Source organism: Cynocephalus volans, chromosome 7, assembly GCF_027409185.1.
Source record: "Cynocephalus volans isolate mCynVol1 chromosome 7, mCynVol1.pri, whole genome shotgun sequence".
NCBI lineage: Eukaryota > Metazoa > Chordata > Mammalia > Dermoptera > Cynocephalidae > Cynocephalus > Cynocephalus volans.
The window spans coordinates 108,287,619-108,311,529 of NC_084466.1; the positions used below are offsets into that span (position 1 = coordinate 108,287,619).

A 23,911-nucleotide genomic window follows, 5' to 3' on the forward strand; every position below is an offset into this window, starting at 1 on the left:
AGAAAACAATTTTTACTGAAAATGAAACATATCATTCCACCCTACTACAGAACAATTGAAAACACTATGAATAAATATTCTTTATTTCCCCCACAAAGGCCTTTTTGAAAAACTGACCTTATGCATGCTGAGGTCCAGCAGCGTGTTTCTTGCAGTCTGCCACTTGTCTCCATTAGTCTGTCTTTAGAGAGATCTTTCTTGATGGTAGAATAATTGAGTGCAGAGAACTAGGAAGCCATTTTTAATGCACAGATCTTTGAATGTGATCTAAATAACGTGAGGCTTCTTGGTTAGTAGCTCTGAAGAGAAAAAGAAGAGAAATATCTATCCAAAACCATTTATCAAAACTTATTGATCTTACAGAGAGCAGAGAAGTTGGCTTAGGTTTCCAACATGAAGAAAGAGGAAAAACTGCCAAATATGTCATAATACAGTTTTTCTAAGACTGGAAACACTGGAGAAGAAAATCAGTTTCTGTCTAAATTTTGAGTTTTCTCCCAAATCAACTGTGAGCTCAGTAGGGTGCTCTCAAAAAATATGAATCACTTCTTTGAAAATTTCACATAGGCAAGCCAAATTATTTATTGCTGCTTAGCGTATTTGCAAGTATTCAACCTGCTATCTATAAAATCCTCATCATCAGTCACCTCACACACATTCTCTGGGACTGGGGGGAGGAATACTTGATTCAGTTTCAGTTGTTAAAGCATACTTATTGCTCAGGTTTTGCTATTCCCATAATCAGTGTCTTCAAGATGTCTAGAGAAAGCACACATTATTTTATAACTCGCTTTTTATGCTTAACATATGACATACCACGTTGCATCAAAATCCACCTCATTCCTTTATTTGCTGCCCGTTACAGAAGTTGACCCTCCTCTATAAAGGACATAAGAAGCATAATCATGCACACACACACACACACACACAAAGGGGGGGACAGGGGGTTAAGAAGTTTTTCTCCAAAGACGACAAAAACAAAACATCATCAAACACCCCCCCACCACGCGCACACCCCAAGTCAGTGAGGGTTATTTCTTTTGATCTCCTAGAATTCTAGACATGCAGCAAGTAGCTTTTAAGTAATTTTATCAGAGTAAGTTATTTATTTAAGCTTATATATGATTAATAATATATAATTCATTAACATATTTATTAACAGCTTAAATTTAAAAGATCAAAGTACACTATGATGTTACAGGTTTCATAAAACAGGGAAGTCTATATTCTCACCATATACCCACTTCTTGAAGTTAGTGTAATTTTAGAGAGATTGAAGAGAATCATCAGAGAATGGGTTTTATAACTGGGGAAAGCTTTGTATAAAAAAATAGAATCACTCACAAACAAGCTTTGAGAAGTGTCTTTCATATGTGAGAGAAACTGAAAGTTAAAGAATAGTTGTGATTATCATTGGAAGCTATAGGTATAACAAAAAAACTTTATAAATTACATATATAGGATCCTTTCCAGTTAATATTTTTTTGTTCAGATTTTTGGGGCAGTTGAAAAATCAGACTTCTGTTGCTATCTTTCTAATGTAAAAGAGCTTGAGGACTACAATAGTATATGTTAAATATGATATGCGAATCATTTCTGCCAAAAACATAAAATGGGAATGTTAAAACCTAACTGGGTCATTGACAGTGAATTATTCCTTGTCCGAGATGACAAAACTGAAGATTGGAGATGAGTTGATTTACTCAAAATCACACAGCCAGGCCAGTAGCAGCTCTGGGACCAGAACTAATCCCTAGCTATGTAGTGACATGCTTTTTCCACAATATTATGTTTCTCTTCCAGAAAAATTTTGTAAAAAGTAACACTTTTTGCTAGACTAAATCAAATATTTGGCCATTCAGACCTTTCCAGTGGCATAGACGAGGGCAGCATTGGGCTGTCATTGCTGGAAACTATTTAATGGACCTGGAATGCTGGGAATTTGACCTACTTCATGGATGCTGTCCAACCCTGGACTGAACCAGCACAGTTATACTGTCTGTTATAATAATCCCCATAGCACTTAGTATCTTAGCACTGAAAACTATTTTGTGGTTATTCCATCCCTCCCAGAGCCAGCTTTGGCTGAAAAGTGTATACCACAGGAGGCAGGAGGTATGCCCAGAATTCCACTGCCCCAGGTCTGGGCAATCTAGCTTCTTAACATTCAATTTGTATAATAAATGATGTAAAATTCTAATTTTATGATTTTTCTCTTTACTTTCATATGTGGATCCATTCCCTTTTATGAAGTTTTTATTTTTATTCATTTATCTTTACATTTAATATTTTCAGATCCCTATGGAATGAGTCGTGGGACTTTCAAATTTTATCAGCATATTCATTTATTTCTATACAATTTGATAAATCACAGTGGTTTCAAATGCTTAGAAGCAATGTAAGTTATTAACCAATCCTGTGAGTTTATTTACCTTATTTGCTTAGCAAATCCAGTAACTGCAAAGGTAAAACCTTTAAACTAACGGGAAGTTTGATAAGATTCAAATAACTGAATTTTTACTATCCAGTACAACATTACTTTTTACTTTTTTCAACATTTTTTACTGGCTATCTAAGTAAGAGTTTATGTGTATGATTTCCCCAAATCAAGCAATTCAAAAGTATATAAAGTTCTATCCATTCCATTTTCCAGAGATAACCAGCTGTTCACAAGCTTCAGATTGTTTTTACGTACAATACCAATATATACAGTACAGGTACACATACATCCTCAGCTAGTGGCTTTCTTAGAATATATAAAAGTGGATTATACTATACATACTGCTTATTAGTAACTTGATTTTCTACAAAATATATCACTTCCATCTATTTTTTGGAAAGTTCAAGTTTTAATGCGTACATCAAAGCGAATTGGTACATTTCATATTTTTATTCTTTAATTTTATTCAAAAATTCAAGGAGAGAGAAATAAAAATTATAAAATCAATGCTTCTAGCAGGGGTCCAAAGTATCCATTAAGGTGGCCACCAGAGATGAAAATGTAACACCATATATGCTGTAATTTTCCTTTGAAATCGGGGGGAAAAGGTGGGTCGGGGAGGTTGTCAAAAATAATGTTGTCAATGAGACCAGGGGGAAATTCTGTTTACTTAAAAGTGCAAACTGTTTTCAAGAACTTTAGAAACTAACTAGAAATTATTCTGCTCATTAAAGAGAGGCCTCAGAGATCTCTCCTCAGTAACACTTAGTCTCTAATATGTTTGACAGAATTAAAGATGGATGACTTTTGAAAAAATATATCTCATGACTCCTTATTATCTTTTTTATCTACCTGATCAGCTCTTATCTAATTTACTCCCCCACTGTAGGGAGTTTCTATATAATCAGACAATTTATTTTGACATTATTAACACAATAGTTGAATATTTAGTGCCCATTTGAAACAAGCCGGACAAAGAAACAAATACCGCATGTTCTCTCTCATAACTGGCTGCTAGGGAGGGAGGGAGGGAAGAAGGCAGAAATGAAGGAAAGAAAGAAAGACAAGACCACAATAACACACTGAACTTTCAGAAGATGAGGACAAACCTAAGGATACTAGAGATTGGGGGAGAGGGGGTAGGAAGTGATAGGTCGAGGAAAGGGCATAAAGAAATATCACAATTTATAACAATGAATATACGAATAATAAAAAAAATTTTTTTAAAAAGCTCACAACCTGGAAAAAATAAAGACATGTATTTTTACCTTTAATTATACATAAATAATATGAGTTTTCAGTATGAAACAATGAAAATGCCCACATACCAGAATAGTTCTGTACAACCTATATGGCTTGTTATTTATAAGCAGGCCTTTTTTTCTCCTAAGGCTACTAATCTAAATCATTGTACTTGTATGTATTCGCTATGCTTATAAATATACCTAGTTCGCATTCCTTTGAGAGACTGTCCAAGCAATTTAAAAACTAACTAGCATCTTTCCCCATAAAAGGATCCATTCATAACATATCCAATAGGATTCTACTCTGCTGGACTTTTCTGAGATCCTTTAATTGTCTACCACTCAAAGGGCTGGACGCTTCCAGATTTAGCTCAAAAATAACAATTTTTTCATGTTTAAACTATAGTGAAGCCTTTCATCACCTTTTATTGGCTTTTTTGCTGTTTTTGCCTTTACTTTATAAATAAATTGTGGGGTTTTTTTTTCCAAAATATATGAAACCCACCACAGGAAATATAAATAACACGCTCATAAAAACCTATTGCAGATTTTAGCATATTTAGACATGAATCCTCTACAGGTTTCCAATTTCCTTCTCTCTTAACTGTGTTAATTGAAACTAGTCATAAGCAAGATTCAGGATGAACTAAACATAAGCAGCAAGAAACATTTTGTTTTCTTTTCATCCCACCACAGTGAGGTAAAATGAGTCATGGGTCCCACCCACTGTCATGACCTATGCACCCATAATCCATAAGAATACTATAAGTGCAATCTATAAGTCACTTTGTAATAAGAAAAATGAATAATAGGATTTTGTTAATAAAATGAGATAGTGTTTTAGTCTTTATTCTGTCATTTTAAACCGGAACCACTTTTCTACTGGTTGTGACCTGAGGCAGTCATAGGATTTTCTCACCATTGACTGGCACTGAGAAAATTACCAGAGCTACTATCTTTTCCATGCCAGTAAAACTGAAAGAGTTAGAATCTTGTGCAGCTGTCGTTGTGATCTGTGATTTTTCCTAGAAAAACGACGTCTATATGCTGCACTATATAGCATATCTATTTCACCTTTTCAACAAGAAGTTTGACTAACAGGTCAATACATCTCTGTAATACTAGTCAACACTTAAGATGTTTCCCAAAACTATAAGTGGCATAAATCTGAAGTTGAACACCAGTGAAGAAGGTAATACACTGCAGATATAGTCCTAGTTGCTCTCTGAGTGGCTTATCTTTTTATACATTCATAGAGCTAGTAGAGAGATATTAAGGAGCCATCTAAATCCACCAAGCTGCCTATGAGCAGAAAAATATGAGCCCCACTCTGGAGAGTTAAGAATTTATTCCATTTTTTAAAACTCACCAGAGGAAGACATTTGACAGTTTCCCCTTAATCAGATGACAGTCACTAACTGAAAGATATAATCTTACATTTTTTCGGTATTGATTTTATTTTATATATATGTTTGGGGTTTTTTTTGGCCTATGGCAATGGAGATGATCAGTCATGACATAAGACCCCTTCACTTCGAGGTAGTACTCTTAAACTAGGTACTTCATCAGACACAGTTATTCTCACTTATTTTAAGACCACGAAAGGCTCAATCTAAAAAAAAAGTAAGACTTTTCTCTGTACCCTGAACTTTTCTCATAGACTTTCAAAAAACATATATATTCCCCTTAGTAAATGAATTTTTGAATGAAACTAACAAGAGTGATAAATATCATGCCCCAACTAAGGTACTGTCTTAATTCAAATTAGACAAAACTCTATCCACAAAAAATCTCCTCTAGAGATTTGTAGGACTAATGAAGAAACACTGTTCAAAGTGAGACAGTCTAATCAGAGCTCTAATCGTTGGCTAAAACTTTTTTTCAGAAAATGAAGTCTTGGTTTATCAATGTGTAACTGTATTCTATAATTCTGTTTCCAAATTCTTCCTTCTTGGAATTTGTTGCTAACCATCATTCTTATACATACTTGAGGCTTATAATGCTTGATTGTTGTTGACTGCTAAATAACCATCAGTGAAGTCAGCCTTTTCCCCTTGCACTTGAGTAGCAAGTAGAATTTACAACTTCTTTTTCTAAAATTCCAGGGCATGTTTGTGATGTTTGAAGTGGTGTGGCAATCTCTCCATCTAGTATGTTACTAATCTCTATGCCACATCCTTTAGGGAGAGGAAGCAAAAAACATTCCTGGTGAATCTGTCACAGAAGAACAATTTACTGATGAAGAAGGCAACCTCATCACCAGAAAAGTAATCATTCAGATTTCATACTTCTATTGGAATTCAGATTTTCTGCATTAAAAACACTGCTGTTTTTGTGTTATAGTGTCACCTCTTGAAACAGAAAAATCTCTTTTTTTTACTATTGCTTCCTACAGATCACTCGGAAAGTAATAAGACGAATTATTAACCCACAGGAAAGAAAACATGATGACGTGGTAATGGAGAGGGATTGCCAAGGGCAAAGTAGAGGACAAAACCTTTGTGCACTCCCTAGAAAATGCTGCTAACAGGCTGGCATTTGCAGTGTGGCAGCTTGAAGCGTTTGCTGCTTTTGGCATCTTACGCATTTGATCAGGGTCAAGAAAAAGACTTTTCTTCCTAACATTCTTTAATGTTATATATTTTTTTACCATCATCAGAGTTTTCACAGAGATAAGTTCATGTATGAGAGACAAAACGTGCCAGTTTGGGAGAGAAAAGAGATAAAACCCATCACCACCACCAAACCTCTGGGTAGTGCCCCAGCCCTGCCCAGTGCCCTACCTTCAGTGTTGCCTACCTGGGACACAAATGGAGAGACCTCCAAATGCTCAGGGTTTAAACATTAGAATGGCAAAAGGCTCAGTTTAAAGTCCTTACATCAGATCTATTCATTTTCCTTTTCTAGCATATTCTGTAGGAAAATCTGAATTCCCCATTTTAACCTGAGGAGGGTTCCCTTCTTTGGGTTTATAACAGCCCATTTCCAATGTGCCAGTTAAAAACCAAACTCATAACTGAGCAGTGTAATTCACCAAATGAATCTGCATCTCTCAGAGAAGACCTCTCTGGTTATTTTTAATTTCTGTTTCTCAGGTCTTTACTCTTTTTGATTTAAAAATAGAAACTTCACTAGACCATGTTTACACAAGAAAAAAATGAACTGAAAATTTCTCAGAACTAAATCAGAAAATTGGACAGGCTACTTGTGTTTTCTGTTATAAGCAGGGTAGAAACTGAGTATGTGTGAAACAACCTTGCTCTCAGAGAAATGCATTCCTGGTTCTCAGTGAAGAGAGATCTTGTTTTATGGAAAATGTATGCCTCCTTGGTCTGGGAGTAAGAGGATGGCATGGGTAATTCCACAAACTTTTTTTAAAAAAGTACCTCAGATCAACAGCATTCTCATGGTGTTTATTTCTTGATTAGTGCTTTACTAAGAAATTTTAGTTTCATTACAAGAGATTACTTAAAATTCTGCTGGCTTAAAAAAGCATAAATTATAATTTACTGATACTTTCTTAAATTGGGGTTGGTTTGGGTGCCTTGCGAGCGTTACTTTCTTAAATTGGGGTTGGTTTGGGTGCCTTGTGAGCGTTAGTGATGATTCCTTCTAGCTTACTATAGGAAATGGACAGGCTGCTCATGTTTCTGATTTACCACTAACCTACTGAATTATTGTGAAATACAGTTATGTGGTATTCATTTTGACAATGCTCTCTAGCTTGCCTTGATGATGCTTAGCTGTGTGGTTAGGCCAAATAGATTATATGTATTTTTGGACATGAACTAACAAACTGCTTTAAATTGTTTCGCTCATCCTAATCCAGCCTCCAGGGACCAGAATGGGAACTGCTTTATAACTAAAACTCTTTCACCAAGAAATCTTAATATGTACATTCCTTTCAAAGCAGGGAGAAGGTTATAAGGTGAAGACAAAGAAAGAAATCCGTCATGTGGAAAAGAAGAGCCACTCATAACAGTGAACGGTCAGTCAAGGTGACGTGTGCTCATATTAACAACAGTAGGACTTAAATCCCTGTGAAACTTCTAAATTTCACTAAATAAGTGATTCTCATCTTCCCCTTCCCTTTCTTCACTGAATTCCAGCTTTGAAAATACAATATGAAGCTGTTCAAGTTCTTTTTATGTTTATGTATGTGTATATACACACACACTAAAACGACTCTAATTCACAGTCCATAAACTTTCTCCTCGCAAATTAGGCAGGAATTTAAATGTAAATGATGTTTGCAGAAGCAGTATAAATAGTGATTTTTTAATCTTCTCTTCTAAGAGCCAAGGCTCACTATGAAGTGCTGTAGCCTCATACTATCTAACAGGAAGTCTATTTGACAACAAATAATTCTTACAAATGTACCCTAAGAGTTGTACTGAACAAGCCCTTCACCATTTTAGCAGAACAGCATCGGTGGATATTATTTTGGTTGAAAATATAGTGGCTTACCAAGTGTAAATTAAATGACTGAAATCGCCATTTGCTACCTTATATACTTTACATAAACCAAACCAAAAAACAGGAGGTTAATAGTACTACTCTTTGTTTCTTTAAGTTAAATGTTTAGTAAGTGAGCTTTATTTAAATTTGTCTGGACACTTCCTTTAACACTGTTCTCTAAATTTTACATTGTCCTATTTCTTTCTACATAGCTACAATTAGAAAGGCCATTTGGTGTTTAAAAAAAAAAAAAAAGAGGAATTTCGAAAGTCCTCCAGAAATATGTAAGGTAAAGCAGAATCATTTTAGAGACATTCCTGTACAGCTGTCTTAGCCCCACTGATCTTAGCCCCGTTGGTCAAAGTAACAAAGAGCAAACAGACTCTAGTTTTCACTTTCATATATCTGGTGTTCCCTACTTACTAAATCCTGGTATTTGGAGTGCTGAGATAAGGAACTAAGAAATAACTTAGTCTCATAACCCCTAATTTTGTATGTGAAGTAACTAAGGCCCAGATAATTTCTTAATTCCCACCCCTAAACCTTAGCATTTGTTTATTTATTCACTCTAAGAGTGAATTCACTTCTTCTCCATGAGGCTTTCTATATAGGCACTGAGAAATCATTGGTGCAAACAACACTAACATGGTAATTGGCCTCACTGAACTTATGTTTTGGAGATTAAATGGTAACCAATCATAATTAACCAATCACATAGTATTTAATGGCATTGAGGAAACTACTAAGAACTGCAGAGGACTCTGGAAATCATATTTACAATTCTCTTCCAAGTGTTTTATGTGTGCTTCTCATTGAATCCTCACAGCTAGCCCTCTTGGATAAGTGCCCTTATTATCCCCATTTAACAGATAAGGAAACAGGCCCAATGTGGTTAAGTAAATTGCCCAAGGTCACATAAGTAAAAAGTGGCAGAAATAGGATACAAACCCTAACAAGCTGCCTCCAGAGCCCACATTCTCAACATGTTTACCGGAGACTGACCTGGATCTGAGGTGACAGGGAAAGCTTCTTTGAGAATGTGATGTTTGAGCTGAGTTTAAAGGATAAATAGGAGTCAATCATCTCTGTAAGGATTCTGGTCTTTACCCTAAATCAGTGGGAAACCACTGAAGGTTTTTTGGCGAGAGTGGGGTATGATCCCAGTTTATGTTCTGCATCGTTCACTCCTGATGCAGGGTAGAAAATGGATTGGAGGGGCAATATTGGATGAGAGGAAACCTGTTAAGAGACTACTGAAGATGCTAACTTCGGCAGTGAGGATGGCTGAATCAAGAGATATCGAAATGACTTGGTTTTTACTGGATGAGAAGGTGAAAAATGAGAAAATTAAGAATAACGTTGATGTAGCAATATTTAGAATGAACCCACCTATTATGTATGTCCTTCTGCTGAACCTGGTGAAAGACATATATATAGCAGACTCATAAAGTACTATGTATGAGTTTGCTGTCTTGAATTAGTCTGTTTAAGCAATTCCAAGTGATAAATGAAGTGAAAGTAGAAAAGAGTTCAGTCAGCTTTAATATGCCCCTGAAAGTTTAGCAACTCATTCAGTCATATACTCAGATTTCAAGTGGGAAAAAAAGGTCACCTACACTAGCTGAGCCATTTTTCTACAGTGATGTATACCTAAAATCTGTGAATAAATGACACCAAAAAATATGACAGTGCTACGCTCCAGGGTCCTGTAGAATTTATTACTATAGAAATGGCTCGGTCACTAAATATACAAGAGGCTTTAAAATTGTAAGTTATCACCCTGTAAAACAGTCAGATTCACTTGTGACACCACTCAAAGAAGAAAGAAATTCAGGTAGACTAATTCATATGAATGTGAAAATAACTTTAGCATAAAGCAAACAATGTGTCAAATGGAAAGAATAGCAAACCTAATTTTACTTTCCAGAGTGGTGTTTACCTTCCATAAGTGACCTTAGGAAATGAATCCAAGAATACCACCAGGAATTCTAGGACATTGAATGTGTGCTCTGGAAAAATCAATTTTCAAATATATTGAGCATTTTTAATAGTACCGCTGGCTACTCTTTTTTTTTTTTTTTTTTAATAACTAAGCAAGTGGAATACTGCCAGATTTCGCTGAGTCTCAGATAGTGACACCAAAATTTTTACTTCCCACTTTAGAACCAGTTGAATTTTGAGCTATCTGAACTCTGCACCTGCTTTTCTTTAATACTGAGTCACAGCCATCCTGTTTTTAAGGGAAAAAGCCAATAACTTTAAAGATCTGCACACAGTATATAGTGATTTATAGTTTACAAAGTACTTATACATATTCCTCTTCTTTAATCCTTCAAACAAGTGTTGAGCCAAGTCAGGCCAATTTTGCTTGTGACCTTTTACAGATGAGAATACTAAGGCTCAAAGAGGTCAGATGATGTGTCTCCTGTCACACAGCTTATGACTTGTAGAGCTGGGACTTGAACTCAACATTACTGATGATATTCAGCCTGGCGCTCTTTCTATTAAACTAAGTTGTCTATCTCAAATTGTGAATAGTTGTAATAGTTTTTTTTTCTATTGAATGATTTCTATATGTCAGGCATTAGGTAAAATCATTACATAAATTACCTCATGTAATCCCCCAAACAATGCTGAAAGTAATATTATCCCTTTTTTTATAAATGAGGAAACAGAGGCTTAGAAAAGTTAAATGATTTACCCAAGGTCCTATGGCTAGGGAGCAAAAGAATGAAATTTGAACTGCTCTAGAACATAAGCTCTTAAATATTACTCATATTAATGAGTAGTATTTGATGATTTTTAGAGATCCAAAAGCAAATTTTGAATCAAATACATGTAAGAATCAAATACATGCACATGATTCAAATACACAAATAAAGGCAACCTATAGTAAATATAGGTTCTCCCTACTCGACACAATGAGAACACTCACAGGGTTTTTTTGTTCTTAAAAGAACATTAAAATTTTTAAGGTATCCATAATCTCCAGATATTACTTCGAATACCATTAGAGGGCTCAGTAGTGAGGTCATGGCAGGGGAAGGTCCCCAGATAAAAGCCATGACAAAAACATTAACACACAACTTTATTCCAAACCTCCTTTGGGAAAATGCTCAGGATCTCACAGCCATACTGAAGCCAAGAGTGCCCATGCTTGCCAGGGCAGCACTTTACCTGAGGCTAAAAAGGTGACTCATTTGATTCATTCCCTCGAAGAATATTTGGCCATCCCTTGCTAGAGTGAAAGGGTTTGATATACACTAGTGAATAAATCCTCCATGGTCCCTGCCTTTCTGGATTGCCCAGTCTGCAAGGGAGAAAGAAGGGACAAGTGATATTTAAGTGCTAAAAATACAAAGCCCACGATCCAGTGAAAGAATAATGTGGGGCACATTTAGACTTGGGGGCTAGAGAGCTCTCTGAGGTTATGACAGTTAAGACCTCATAGGTGGCACCAACTATGAAAAGAATGGAGAATAGGAGAAGAGGACTCCAAGCAAAGAGGACAACGTGTAAGGACCCTGAGGTGGGAGAAGGCCTATCATATTTGAGCAAATGAAAGATCAGTGCACCAGAGCCTGGTGAGCAGGTGGTAGGTGAGGCAGGCACAGATGAAGTAAGAAATGTACCATCAATCAAGGCCCTGTAGGCCAGAGGAAAGGATTGAGATTTCATTCTAAGAGGAATTTGAAGGTTTTGAAGGATTTTAAGTAAGAGTCTAACCTGATCTTTTTTTTTTTTTTTTTTTTTTCCCAAGAGCACACTGACTGTGCAGAGAATGGATAGGGGGACAAGAATAAAATGAAAGTGACCAAATAGGAGGTTATTGCTATAGTTCAAGTAAGCCATAATTTTGGCTTGGGCTAGGAATAGGGCAATAGTTTCAGCACTTGATAGGTTAGCTTGGGGTACGGTGGAGAAGAAGGGTTGACTCAAGAGTGACTCCCAGGTTTCTGGTGCAAGCAATTGGGTAGTAGAGAAAGGAGCAGAAGTGGAAGAGGAATGTGTTTTAAGAGGGGTATCAGGCATTCAGGCTCGGCCTCTCTGAGTTTAAAGTGCTTATGAGACATCCAAGTATTTATGTTAGGCACACAAATCTGGAGCTCTGAGGATAGGCTGGGGCTGAGCATTCAAAACTATGGGAGTCATTACTAAGGAGATGGGTACTGAACACCAGAGAACAGATGTGATTACCTAGGGAAAAAGCTGAAGTGAACAGAGAAGGGGCTTGGGATTGAGTCCTAAGGACCAACAACATTTTCAGAGGAGGAGAGTTTAAAAGCTCTGACCCTTTCCTTCCTAGAGAGTTCCAACCATGACCCTTCTTTATTTCTTCATTCAGATTCTAAGCTGTTTTATACCCCCTACTCCAATCTGAAAGTGCCTACATATCCATTCTCAGCCGCCTAGCATATTTGTTTGGTTTTATCTCACAGTATTTTAACTTGAGCAGTTTAATATTTATGGATGAGAAGAACTTTCCTATAACAAAATGCAGATTAACAAACCAGCTTTTGCAAATAAGTAACCATGCACATTTAGAGCCCTTTTTCTTCTTATCTACTATGTGCAAAGGTTTGTGACAGACACTGTGTAGGTAGTGGGGGAGGAGAATGTTTAAGACATTATCCTAAGTGTCTGTCATTCATTTGAAGAACTCTTGTCCACCATAATTTTATGGTCTAGTCCAAGAGGCAAACATGATCATAAGTAACACAAATCAAAATATATAACTGTTGTAGAACGTATAAACAAAATGCAAAGGAATCCACTGAAATATGCAATTAACTCCAACAAAGGAGAACTTGCAAAACTTCTTGGAAGTAAATACTTAACTGGCTTTTAAAGAAAGAAAGATTCGAGAAAGAGTAGTATAGAGAATCATATGTGCTATGCTCAGGAGTTTGGCCTTTATCCTGTAGACAGCGGGGTACCACTGGAAGTTTTGTGGTGGGAGAATAATGTGATCAGATGTGATTTTAGGTAACCCTAGTAATAGTACAGGGAGTTAGTAAAAATGTTTGAACACGAGGCCCTCAGTTATAAAGACACAGACGAGGGCATGAACTGGGGCAAAGAGAATGGAAAGGAAAGGGCAAATCTGAGGAACATTTTAGAAATATAATAACCAGATTAATTGTCTATGGGGAATGAGGGAAGAATGAGAATAATGACATTAGGGTTACTAGCTTGTATGTAAACATTAACAAAAATATAAAACCTAAAACCATAAAAACAAAATTAGGGATTGAGGTATCCTGGGTGATGAACCGGGCTTTGTAGATGCTGTATTTGCAATGCCCTCAATGTCTGATTACAAAGAGAAGTCTGGGCTAGAGATCTTACAGTGGTCATCTTTGGTCTAGGAGTAAGAAATGAAGTAGCCTGAGTGGATAGAATTGCTAGGGAGTTTACTAGCCACATGAGCTTGGGCAAGTTAATTAACCTCTGTGTCTTAATTTCCTCACCTCTACTATTATCCCAATAGGGCAGAAAAAGGGCTTGGAATTGAGCCCTAAGCAACAACAATCTCTCTCTATCCCAACAGGGATAATATTAACATATCCCAAAGTTGTTAGAATTAAATGAGTTAATACACGTAAATTTTTTATAGTAGTAGTCAGAAAGCCATAGTTAGCACTCAATAAGTGTCAGCTATTATTACAAGTATTAGAGAAGAAGAGAACCAAGAATAGAACTTTGAAGATCCTGGACTACAAAGGCTGATAAAATAAGCAGCAGCAGCCAGGGATGCTAGAATGTAACAAGGGGGAAAGGTGGGAACAGCGGTTGTCACTGAAATTCTCTGCATGTGATGGTGGTTTAAACTTCTGAAAACTTTCAATTACTCCATATCACTTGTTTATCATAGTAACCCTAGGAAATTAGTAAAATAAGTATTCTCATTCCTCTTTACTAAAGGATGGATAGAGACAGAGATAGCAAAATCCCTTAGGCTGCAGTGAATGACAAGTCTGGATTTTAACCTAGATCTTCTTGATTCTGCTTTCAGGAAGTCAGACCTGTGGCCTGAATTGCTTCACTCCAAATTCAGGACCCTACCCTACAGGATATTTTTCCAGAATTCATTTGGAGTAGATATTTATTTTCTTACCCTTTAAAAAAATCTCTAATTAACCAAAAGCCTTGGCCTCAAGGTAAGAAAAGTGTTCTAGAATTAGGCCACTCGACTTCCAATTCTGGCTCTTCCATACACTGATTGTGTAACCTTGGGCTTGTTTAAAAGCCCTGTGGCTCTGTTTCCTTATCTATAAAATGGATGGAATAATAGTATCTCATTAGGACTAAATGAGCTAATTTACTTTAGAACAGTGCCTGGCACACATAATAAACATTTAATAAAAATATCAGCTATAATATTTTATTGTTTTATTAGTGTTTGGCTGCCAAAATATGAATCAATATTTTCCCAGTATTTTCTTTTTTTTTCCTTACTAGCTCTGTGACTTCAGATACTTTTTAATTACAAGTCAATAGAAAAGAAACTCCAAAAAGCCCACTTTTTGGTATTAAAGAACATACCTATCCGAATTGAGAATTATTTTAAAACTGCATTGTAGTTTATAATCACATCAAGTAATTAGAATTAATGCTTAGAAAAAAAAAAACATTCTTAGCCCAATGACTTCTGTAAAAAGAGAGAAAGAAAAAGAGAAGGGAAGGAGAGAGAGAGAGAGGGAGAGAAAGGAAGAACTAAAGCATTCTCTCTGTCCTCAGTGGGCTATCGAGGAAGGCATATCAGATCTGCCATGGCTTGTGGAAAGCCTTTTCTAAGTCTTAAAGATGAGTAGGAGTTAACCTGCAAGGGTGGATCTCATTAGGGAGAGCAGTCTACACTTTCAAGGAGACGGCATTTGAAACAAACTGGAAAGGTAGACAGGAATTAGATATAGATGCTGATTAGGTAAGGGAGAGTAGGTGTAAACAAAATCATGATCAAGGAAAAAGAAGTTGAAAAACAATGTGTAGTTGGTAACTGGTATGTAGTCTAGATCCTCAAAGTGAGGTCTGTGGGACCAGCACTGTCAGCATCATTTGGGAGTCTGTTAGGCTTACCCCTGACCTACTGAATCATAATGCACATTGGAAGATTCTCCAGGTAATAAATACACACATTAAACTTTAAGAAGCACTGCTCTAGAACATATCACTGGTTGTTAAACTTGGTTGAACAATGGAATCATCTACAGTTTTTAAAAGTTTTTGATTCTGGGGCTGGCCTTGTGGCTCACTCGGGAGAGTGCGGTGCTGGTAGCGCTGAGGCCACAAGTTCGGATCCTATATAGGGATGGCCGGTGCACTCACTGGCTGAGCGTGGTGCAGACCACACCGTGCCGAGGGTTGCGATCCCCTTACCAGTCAGAAAAAAAAAAAAAAATTGTTTTTTTGATTCTGGGCCCCATCCCAAGAAATTCTGGATAAACTGGTATGGAATGTGGCCTGGACACTTGGAGTTTTTAAATCTTCCCAGATAATTCTAATGTGTGATCAAGTTTGAGAACCACTGGAGGTTGCAAACAAAGCTTTTCAGTGGAGAGTAGTGGGAATTAAGCCTAAAAAGGTTCTTAAACTCTCACCCAAATCATAAATGGACATAATAGCATTTTTTTAAAATTATAGAAACATATCCACTATATCTAGAAAGATAATGTTTGTTTGCACCGAGGTGAGAAGAGGAAGACCTTGCATCTCATTACAGAATTAACCTAGGAAGTTAGATTGGTTTTTAGAAGAGATAAAGATTCAACTGGGTTGTAGTGACAATCGCACATCTATGTAAATTTACTAAAAATTATCAAACCGTATTTATAACAGATGAAGTATGGTATATCAATTAAGCTGTAAAAAGTAGGGGAAAAGAAGTTTAACTAATCAAAATTACTGAGGATTCTGCTTAAGAAGACAGACAGAGCACTGTGGTAACATTATCATAAAACCATCTAAGAAGCCTGGTGCCTGGAAGATTAGGTTTAAATGGTAAAAACAGAAGTGAGAAAATCCTGATCATCTTACTCTGATTTACCCACCCTCTGTACAACATATGTCCAAATGAGTCACCTTCCTTCTTTGGAACCTCTGCAGAGTCACTGGGGGAGGGAGGGGGTGTTGAAATCACCCAGAGGGAATTGATACTTTGATGTTCTTGGCATTAGTGACCTGGGGCATGGAGGTCAGTAGCACTTTTAATACAAAAAAGGAAGCCAGAACCCACAGTGGGACAGACAGAGGAAGTGCTGTATTAACATGTTTGCATAAGCCAAGGTGTCCTAGGTGATCCGTCTAAAGAGAAAGAAGCTTGTCTGGGGTAAGTAAACAACCTCGAGCTCACTGGGAACACTCTGGGGCCCCAACAGAAGCAGAATTCTTAAGTTTCTCCTAGATGTGCAAAAACAGTCCGTTACTTATATATGAGTGAACAGGATTGTTCCTAAAATGGTTCTTGCCTTACTCAAGATGTCTATAAGGGATATTTCTTGTTCTGAGGCAGGCATTTAAGTTTGTCAGCTTTTTACACTGAATGAGGGGAAAGGACTACATGTAGGAATAACATTGTATAGAGAAGGAATTCATACCAAGAACAATACTACACAAAAGTATAAAAACCTCTGCCAAAGAATGTTGATTTTACTTTGACAAATTAAGTCTGGCTATAAAATACTGATGCTTTATACAGGAATCATCCAGAAAGATCATACATTCTCAGTGGAGCCTCCATTAAAAAGCTCAAATAAAATTAATTTACCTCATCATCATAACTGATGCAGGCAGGAGAAGGGAAAGTATTCCTTGTAAGGGTAGAAGTTAGTCTTTAATTTTAATTCGCACAGGGAAAAGCAATTTCATAGCAATGAAAGTGTTCCCCCTTTTCGGAAGATTACTTGGATTTTGGAGGGTGAAGGACTTATTATAAAACATACAGAAATGACTGAGATGTTCTATCCGAACTCCATATCCTTGGCCTTTTGTGCCTATGAAAGCCCAAGACCTTTACATTTTGATGTTGATGGAAATCTCAGATCACTTCTCAGCCACCTCATTTTACAGATAACAAGACTAAGCCCAACAGGCTGCACAGGGCTTTCCTGAGTAGCGGAGTAACCTGAGCTTCAGAGACAGAACTAGAAGGGGGTCTTTTCAACACAATCTCTAAAACCACAGATACAGTCAACAAGGCTCCGGAGGTCACAGGGTCACCTAGATAAGGTCACTGCCTTCTTTTTTCTTTTTATTATTTATTAAGAATATTCTTGAGATACAAAGCTAATTCTCTCCCCTCGTGCCCAGGATGTGAAGGCCAGATTCATACTGGGGGCATACCCATTACCAGAAATTAATTTTGTACCCCATGTCCCCACCCAATTATCCCCCAACCTCCCTCCCCCTCTTCCTCCAACTCCACTTTGTAGCCCTAGGAATGTTCCCTCCCTCTGTAAGACCAACGTACTACTGTGGTCTTTCTTTCCTTCCTTTCTCTCTTAGCTCCCACATATGAGTGAGCACATGTGGTATTTATCTCTCTTTGCTTTGCTTATTTCACCCAACATAAGTTTCTCCAGGTTCATCCATGTTGTTGCAAATGGGAGTATTTCATTCTTTTCTATGGCAGAGTCGTATTCCATAGTGTATATATACCACAGTTTCCTTATCCAATCATCCATCGATAGACATTTAGGTTGGTTCCATATCTTGGCTATTGTAAACAGAGCTGCAATGAACATGGGAGTGCAGGTATCTCTTCGAAGGTCACTGCCTTCTAAGAGCTCTTCAGTATACCTTAGGCCCTTGTCCTCTGAGGCATCTAGCAGGTAGCCTCCCTCAAAAGCATCCTGTTAAACCACCCCAATAGGAAGTGAAGGACCCCCCATTCTCAGGCTTTTCTGTTGAATGGCAAGTCAAGCTTAGGCAAGTTCTCTTAAAAAAAAAAAAAAAGAAAAAGAAAGAAACCTAAACTCACACTTACTGTCTCTCTTTCCACAGGATCATGTTTTTACTGCCAGTATTGAGAAATTCATGGAAGAAATATCAGCAGGAAGTAAAAATTCACAGAGAAGGGTGTGTGTGTTTGCTGCTTCCACACATTAATGGCATGATTTTTTTTTTATGCAAAAAGAAATGAAAAAGAAAACCACTCACATTTTAATTTAGCATGAGCCAATTCACAGAGCATGGAAATTCATTTTCATTTCCAGGACTGGCGCGTGTGCACTTAGCAATGCAGTGTATATACAAGAAGCCATGCTGTTAACAGTTTATCTCAAGTAATTTGGTGTCATTTACAAAAGGAAGAATTCCTGCCACCAGATGGGACAAAAGGAATGGAATGATCAAATCATGGAGAAACACTAAAATTACTAAATCCACAACAGCTCGCCTTATTTTTCTTGGACCCAAACTGTCAGGGTATAAACACTATTTGTTTCTTTTTTAAAACATCAATAGTTTTGCTGTATATAATAACACTGTATAAATTCTAACAGAAAAATAGAATAAATGTTGATAAGGCACTGCCTCTTAGACTACAAATATTACAAATGCATTTAACATAATAGGGGTCTCCAATGACTTCACCCTAGAAGAGGAGGGAGGGGTTATGGGTGGGGGGACTCTTCACTGATTCTTGTATATTAGCAATTATAATGTTTGTATATGCAAAACTGCTAGCTTGATTTTAAAAAAAAATCTTTAAAATCTGCTGCAAATTTAAATAATTCCCAAAATGAGGAATTCTGTAGTTCTGTGAAAAATTTTTCTTCAAAATACTAATATTTTGATGCATGTGTATCACCTTATTTTGATTAAATCTTTTCCAATTTTGCAAACACTACAGTATACTGCAACACAGAAGATTTTATCTGTAAACATAAAGCCCTTCATCTAATATTTGTTGCTATTGCCAATTTTTCAATGAAATGACCTAAAAACAAACAAAAAAATAACCTATACAGTAGTTTCTTTAGGGGGTGGGGGGTGCTACCTGTTAGTGTTTAAAAGGGGGTAATGCTTGCCGCTTTAGAGGTGGGTGGTGCTCATAAGAGGCCCCAGTCGGGGGTATTTAAAATGGATTGGGCAGAAATCCTTAGCTAGTAGAATGGCAGCACGCTGTAAAATTATTACTGTATTGTGTACTGGCTATAAGATGTAGATACCTTTCAGTAAGCCAATCATTGTAACCATTCTAGCAGTGTCATATTAGGTTAATAAGGCTGCTGTGTTTTAAAGGGCATTTTTATTTGGGTTTTGGTGAAATTCTTTAATTTGTTGATTATATTCACATAAAATCAGCATTCACTGACACATAGCTCTAATGACATATGTATGAAAAACCATACACTGGATGACCTAGTCGATTATTTAAGCATAAAATAAATTGTGTTAAACTCTTCACCTATATGTGCTGTATAGTGTCCTTGTGTTCTCTGACAAAAGGTAGTTGTCTAACCCCTTGTCATGTGAGTCCTGTTGGCACCAATTCACCCCTCCAGTCCTATTTGCACCTCTGTGGTCACTAAAGATAGGAGTCCCTAACATTCAATTCTGTCCCCAAAACTCCCAACTTATATAAATTCTTTGCATTTCATGGAAGAGCCAAGAATTAAAGATTAACTGACAAGTAATTTTTGCCCACCTCTGTATGTGCTACCCCAAAACAGTGGGGAATTGGGGCCATTTTAGCCAGCATGTCAAGAGGTTGTAAACTGGCACTTCCAGAAACCATCCAGCCTGCAGTTGCTTCTAGCCCATAAAGCATTTGTTTTGTTTTTAAAAAACTGACATTAATTATCAATGCTTACAAGTTGAGAGATTTCACATAACACAAGTTTCTAACTTCTCTTGAAAAGCAAGATTTGGCAACAATGGGCCTCATTCCCTAAAGGCAATAACCCACTGGGGCTAGGTTGTCTCTGCCCTCTCCACTCAGGTGTATGGTCTACAGGTGCCACAATTCCAACCCCATTTCTTACATTTGTGTATCCTGACTAGCCTGGTAGGCAATGGAGTTTGCAACATATGTACTACATGGATTTTAAGTTCTACAGGGGCAGACACCATGGCTGTTTTAATTTTTATTCTAGCCCAGATCCTGGCATGCAGTGGTAGTCATGGTGGTAGCAACTGTCATCACCCTTGCTAAAATCAGAATGCTGACTATATGCCATTCTCTATTCTAAGTACATTCCATTTATGAACTCACTTTGTCCTCATAACTACTTTATGAGTTAGGTACTGTCTTTGATAGTAACAGTCTTTGTATAAATTAAATGAGTGTTTAGCAATGTAATATATTGCCTGTCCATTAAAGATTATTGCCAAATGGGATAAGTTGTTCCCAATAAGGATTCAATATCAATGCAGAAGATAAAGAATCTACTTTGCATAAAGAATGGGGCTAGACTGCATTGGCATGATGTCCAAAAAAGAATGGAGCATGTCCCTACCCTTGCATCAAAATCATCTTATGATGGGCAAACTGAGGCCCCAGAAAGATTTTTTTAAAAGAAAAAAAAAAAAAAAAAAACCTTACCCAAAAAGCATCTCTGTAAAACCAGTATTAGATATTCTAACTTCCCATCTAAGAGTTTCGTACTCTCAATCCTTAACAGAAGGTGTTTATCCTGAATTAAAGACTCAATTTATGTATACTTGTCTAGATATTAAGTGGTTATGTTTATATACCTGAAAATTTGATTTTAGGAATATGTGATGGGCTAAGCTTCAGGTCAAGCAAAAGTTCACAGAATTCATTCAGAAGTAGCCCAAGTATGATAGCCAGGATTTTATCTGCATATATGTCTATATGTATATATTTATATATGTATACATGAATCAAATGAAGCATATGTTATGTATTCCTAATATAGTCTTTGGCCTGCCAGCTTATAAAAATGTATTTAAGCTTTTCCTTGTTTGACATTGCCATAAAAAAAAATGAACTGTGAATTGATAAACTCCTGATATTTACTCTGTTTTTCCATTTTATATTCCTCCAAATTCCTGAGTTGGTTAAATTAAAATGTGCTATGACTGTATTGCCAAATTACGGCAACACCCTTTTATTTCACCACTTCTAGGAGGGACCCACTTCACTGAACACACAGCAGGCAGCCTCCTTTCCTCTGTAAATAAGGACTGCTCTGGCATCCTGATGATCCCCCATGTTCACTTTGGTATCCTGGGGTTCCATCAAGACTGAGGCTTTTCTCCATGGCAAATAAAAAAGTGGTTTGCTTGCCTATATTATTATGAGCAGCAGCTCACATTTGGCTGTACAACAGAGATAAGTGAGAAACCCAAAAGTAAATCACAGGAATGATAACTCATCCCCTGAGTCTCTCTGAAGAAGCCAGTGATCCAAAAACTAACTTCTAATTTGGTCCATCTTGGTATTCTTGATTTGTAGAAGAGGACTTGTATTTAAAAATGTATAATTTCCTAGTCACATGGCACTGCTTCTGTTTCATAAACTGATGATCAAATAGTCCAGAAGTAAGCATTTCCAAGATTGAGATTTAAGCCAAACTTTTCAAGAGTTCAAGAGTTCTTTTAATAACAGAGATGAAAAGCGGTGGTGTAATTAATTTACATGGTTACCTGGGTAAACATGTACCAATACATACATAAATAAACAATAGAATGGATTCTGACAAGCATCGTTAGTAATAGGTCCAATAGCGTCCACTTTAATAGAACTAAATGTAGACCGTTCCAAAGTGAGTAAAGTGAAATCTACCATTACATCTGCTATGCTCATTCACAGATAGTGATGTATAACATGTACAACTAGATGAACATGCAGTGAAGAAATTTTATTCTCTATCTTTTGGTGCTTCCTGAGTTAGGGAATAAACTCCCTGACGGTTGTATATCCAAGGGAACATCCTGGAACTTCTCACCAATTCCAAAGGAGTTCCATAACAAAGTTGAGATGAACATGCTCAGAGGATTCTAAAGGCCATGGTAAGAAGAACCACTATGCCACAGAAGGTACAACAGAAGCAAGAACTGTCAGGACTTTTCTTTTAGGGCCACCATAAAACTTCCTGTTGAATATCCCAGAAAAATGTGATCTCCCTGCCAAATCTCCCACAACAGCCTCAATTACCACTTCTCTTCTACCATCCAACTCAAGCAATAACATAATTCTGAGAGCTCGGATGGAATGATGACTTGCCAGCTTTTCAAAAGAGTTCTATCATGTGAAGTACACCACCACATCCCCATACTAGACTACAGACTCCCTGAGGGCAGAGACTTGTTCTCTCTTATATCCACAGTACCTAGAATAGTTCCTGACACCTCATAGGTGCCCTATAAATATTTGTTGAGTGCATGAATGAATGAATCAACAAACATCAGAGGGCAAGAACAGTAAATGGGAAATGTTACTCTGTGCACTATTTTCTTTACAGGCTCAACCAAGTTGGAAGGCACAGCTTTTAATTCTAATGATAACATTCACCAAGGACTAACTTATGTCACTATCCTCCACTGGCACGTTCCAGTTGCATGACTCCCTTGTTAGCCAAGAAGTCCTACATAATTGGGTTTGGATGCACCAATCCTCATGAGCTAACAGCACACCAGTCATGCTGCTGAAGTGAGCATGCTTCCAATGGCCATGAGCTACAGTCCTCATCCTCATCCCTGAATAGCCACTAAGAACCAGGCAAGAGTGTGGAGAACCCATCACGAGCCCTCCTCTCTATATAAGTCAGCTTATTTGCCTCCACCTAGGTGTTGCTAAGTGCTTGCTGGATTGGTGAAGAGCCAGAAGGTCCAGAAATTATATCCTGGAGGCTCTTGGGCCACAACCAGCCTGCAAAGATGTATGTTTGTACTACACAAAGTTTGAAAAAAGATGGCCAACATTTTTTAAAAAGCAGAAGATTTTAGATGAAAATTTGGATTTTGAGTTTTCTTTAAAATGTGAAGACATAACTGCTGTTTCTGAAATTCCCTGGGACGACAATTACCTGAAGCAAAGCTGTACCTGCCACCTTTGGACAAACAGGTGTTTTACCATTTACAATGGTCACTCCTCCTCCTTTCCCTATTGCCTCTAAAACCCAACCTACTTTACTCATTTATATTCCTACTCCCTGATATGGTTGGAAGAAGAAGAAGGCAGCAAAGGGATGTTGCCCTACTTAAATCTCTTTAGCAAGCCAAACATTATCACATTTTCATCTCATCTCTCTCAATGCTGGTAGAGAAGGATGAAATAAAGGAGCAAGTAATTGAGAAGAGAAAGTTGGATCGTGTGGTTCTCCAAACCCATCTATCCACCTCATTCAACAACATGTATTTGGTGCCTGCCACTTTTCAGCTGCTCTCCTGGACAGATACATCAGCTCCCTGCCCACTACCTTCAAAGTGAGGAGAACACAAATAGCCTCCTGTGTGAATCTAAATCTAGGGATCCTCAGGAAAGGAAACCCTAGAATAACTTGTAGAAACAAAACTACTGCAGCACATCATAAGCACTGTACTCTGGAGAATAAGAAAAGACAATGTAGGATAGAGAGGAACAGCCCTGCTGCTGCTGAGTGTTGCTGCCGCACTTTCGTATCACAATTGCTAGTTAGAATTAAGTGGGACTGACAAAGTATTTCAATAGCAATTTACCCAACTCAATAAGAGAATACAAGCCTACCTTACTACCAAAGATTCCGGACTTAGGTGAAACCAGTTGAAACTTCTTCCATATTTCAAGTCCCGCATTATTCTGACCTCTTCACAAAGCCTC

General features: G+C 37.3%; 1 protein-coding gene across 24 annotated transcripts in view; it reads left to right on the forward strand.

The window, feature by feature from the left end:
• The window catches only part of ANK3 (ankyrin 3), a 502,256-nt gene extending 482,699 nt beyond the window's left edge, over nucleotides 1–19,557 (forward strand). For 15 of the 24 annotated variants that reach the window (XM_063103187.1, XM_063103191.1, XM_063103190.1 and 12 more), the window contains 2 exons: nucleotides 7,595–7,672; nucleotides 18,145–19,557. In XM_063103187.1, the coding sequence (XP_062959257.1) occupies nucleotides 7,595–7,663 (69 nt within the window). In that variant the 3' untranslated portion in view covers nucleotides 7,664–7,672; nucleotides 18,145–19,557. Of the gene's footprint in view, nucleotides 1–5,867; nucleotides 5,952–6,079; nucleotides 6,140–7,594; nucleotides 7,683–14,158; nucleotides 14,323–18,144 lie in introns of those variants that run through there. The other 9 variants (XM_063103196.1, XM_063103194.1, XM_063103199.1 and 6 more) reach the window with 5 other exon arrangements.
• Nucleotides 19,558–23,911: the final 4,354 nt, after the last annotated feature.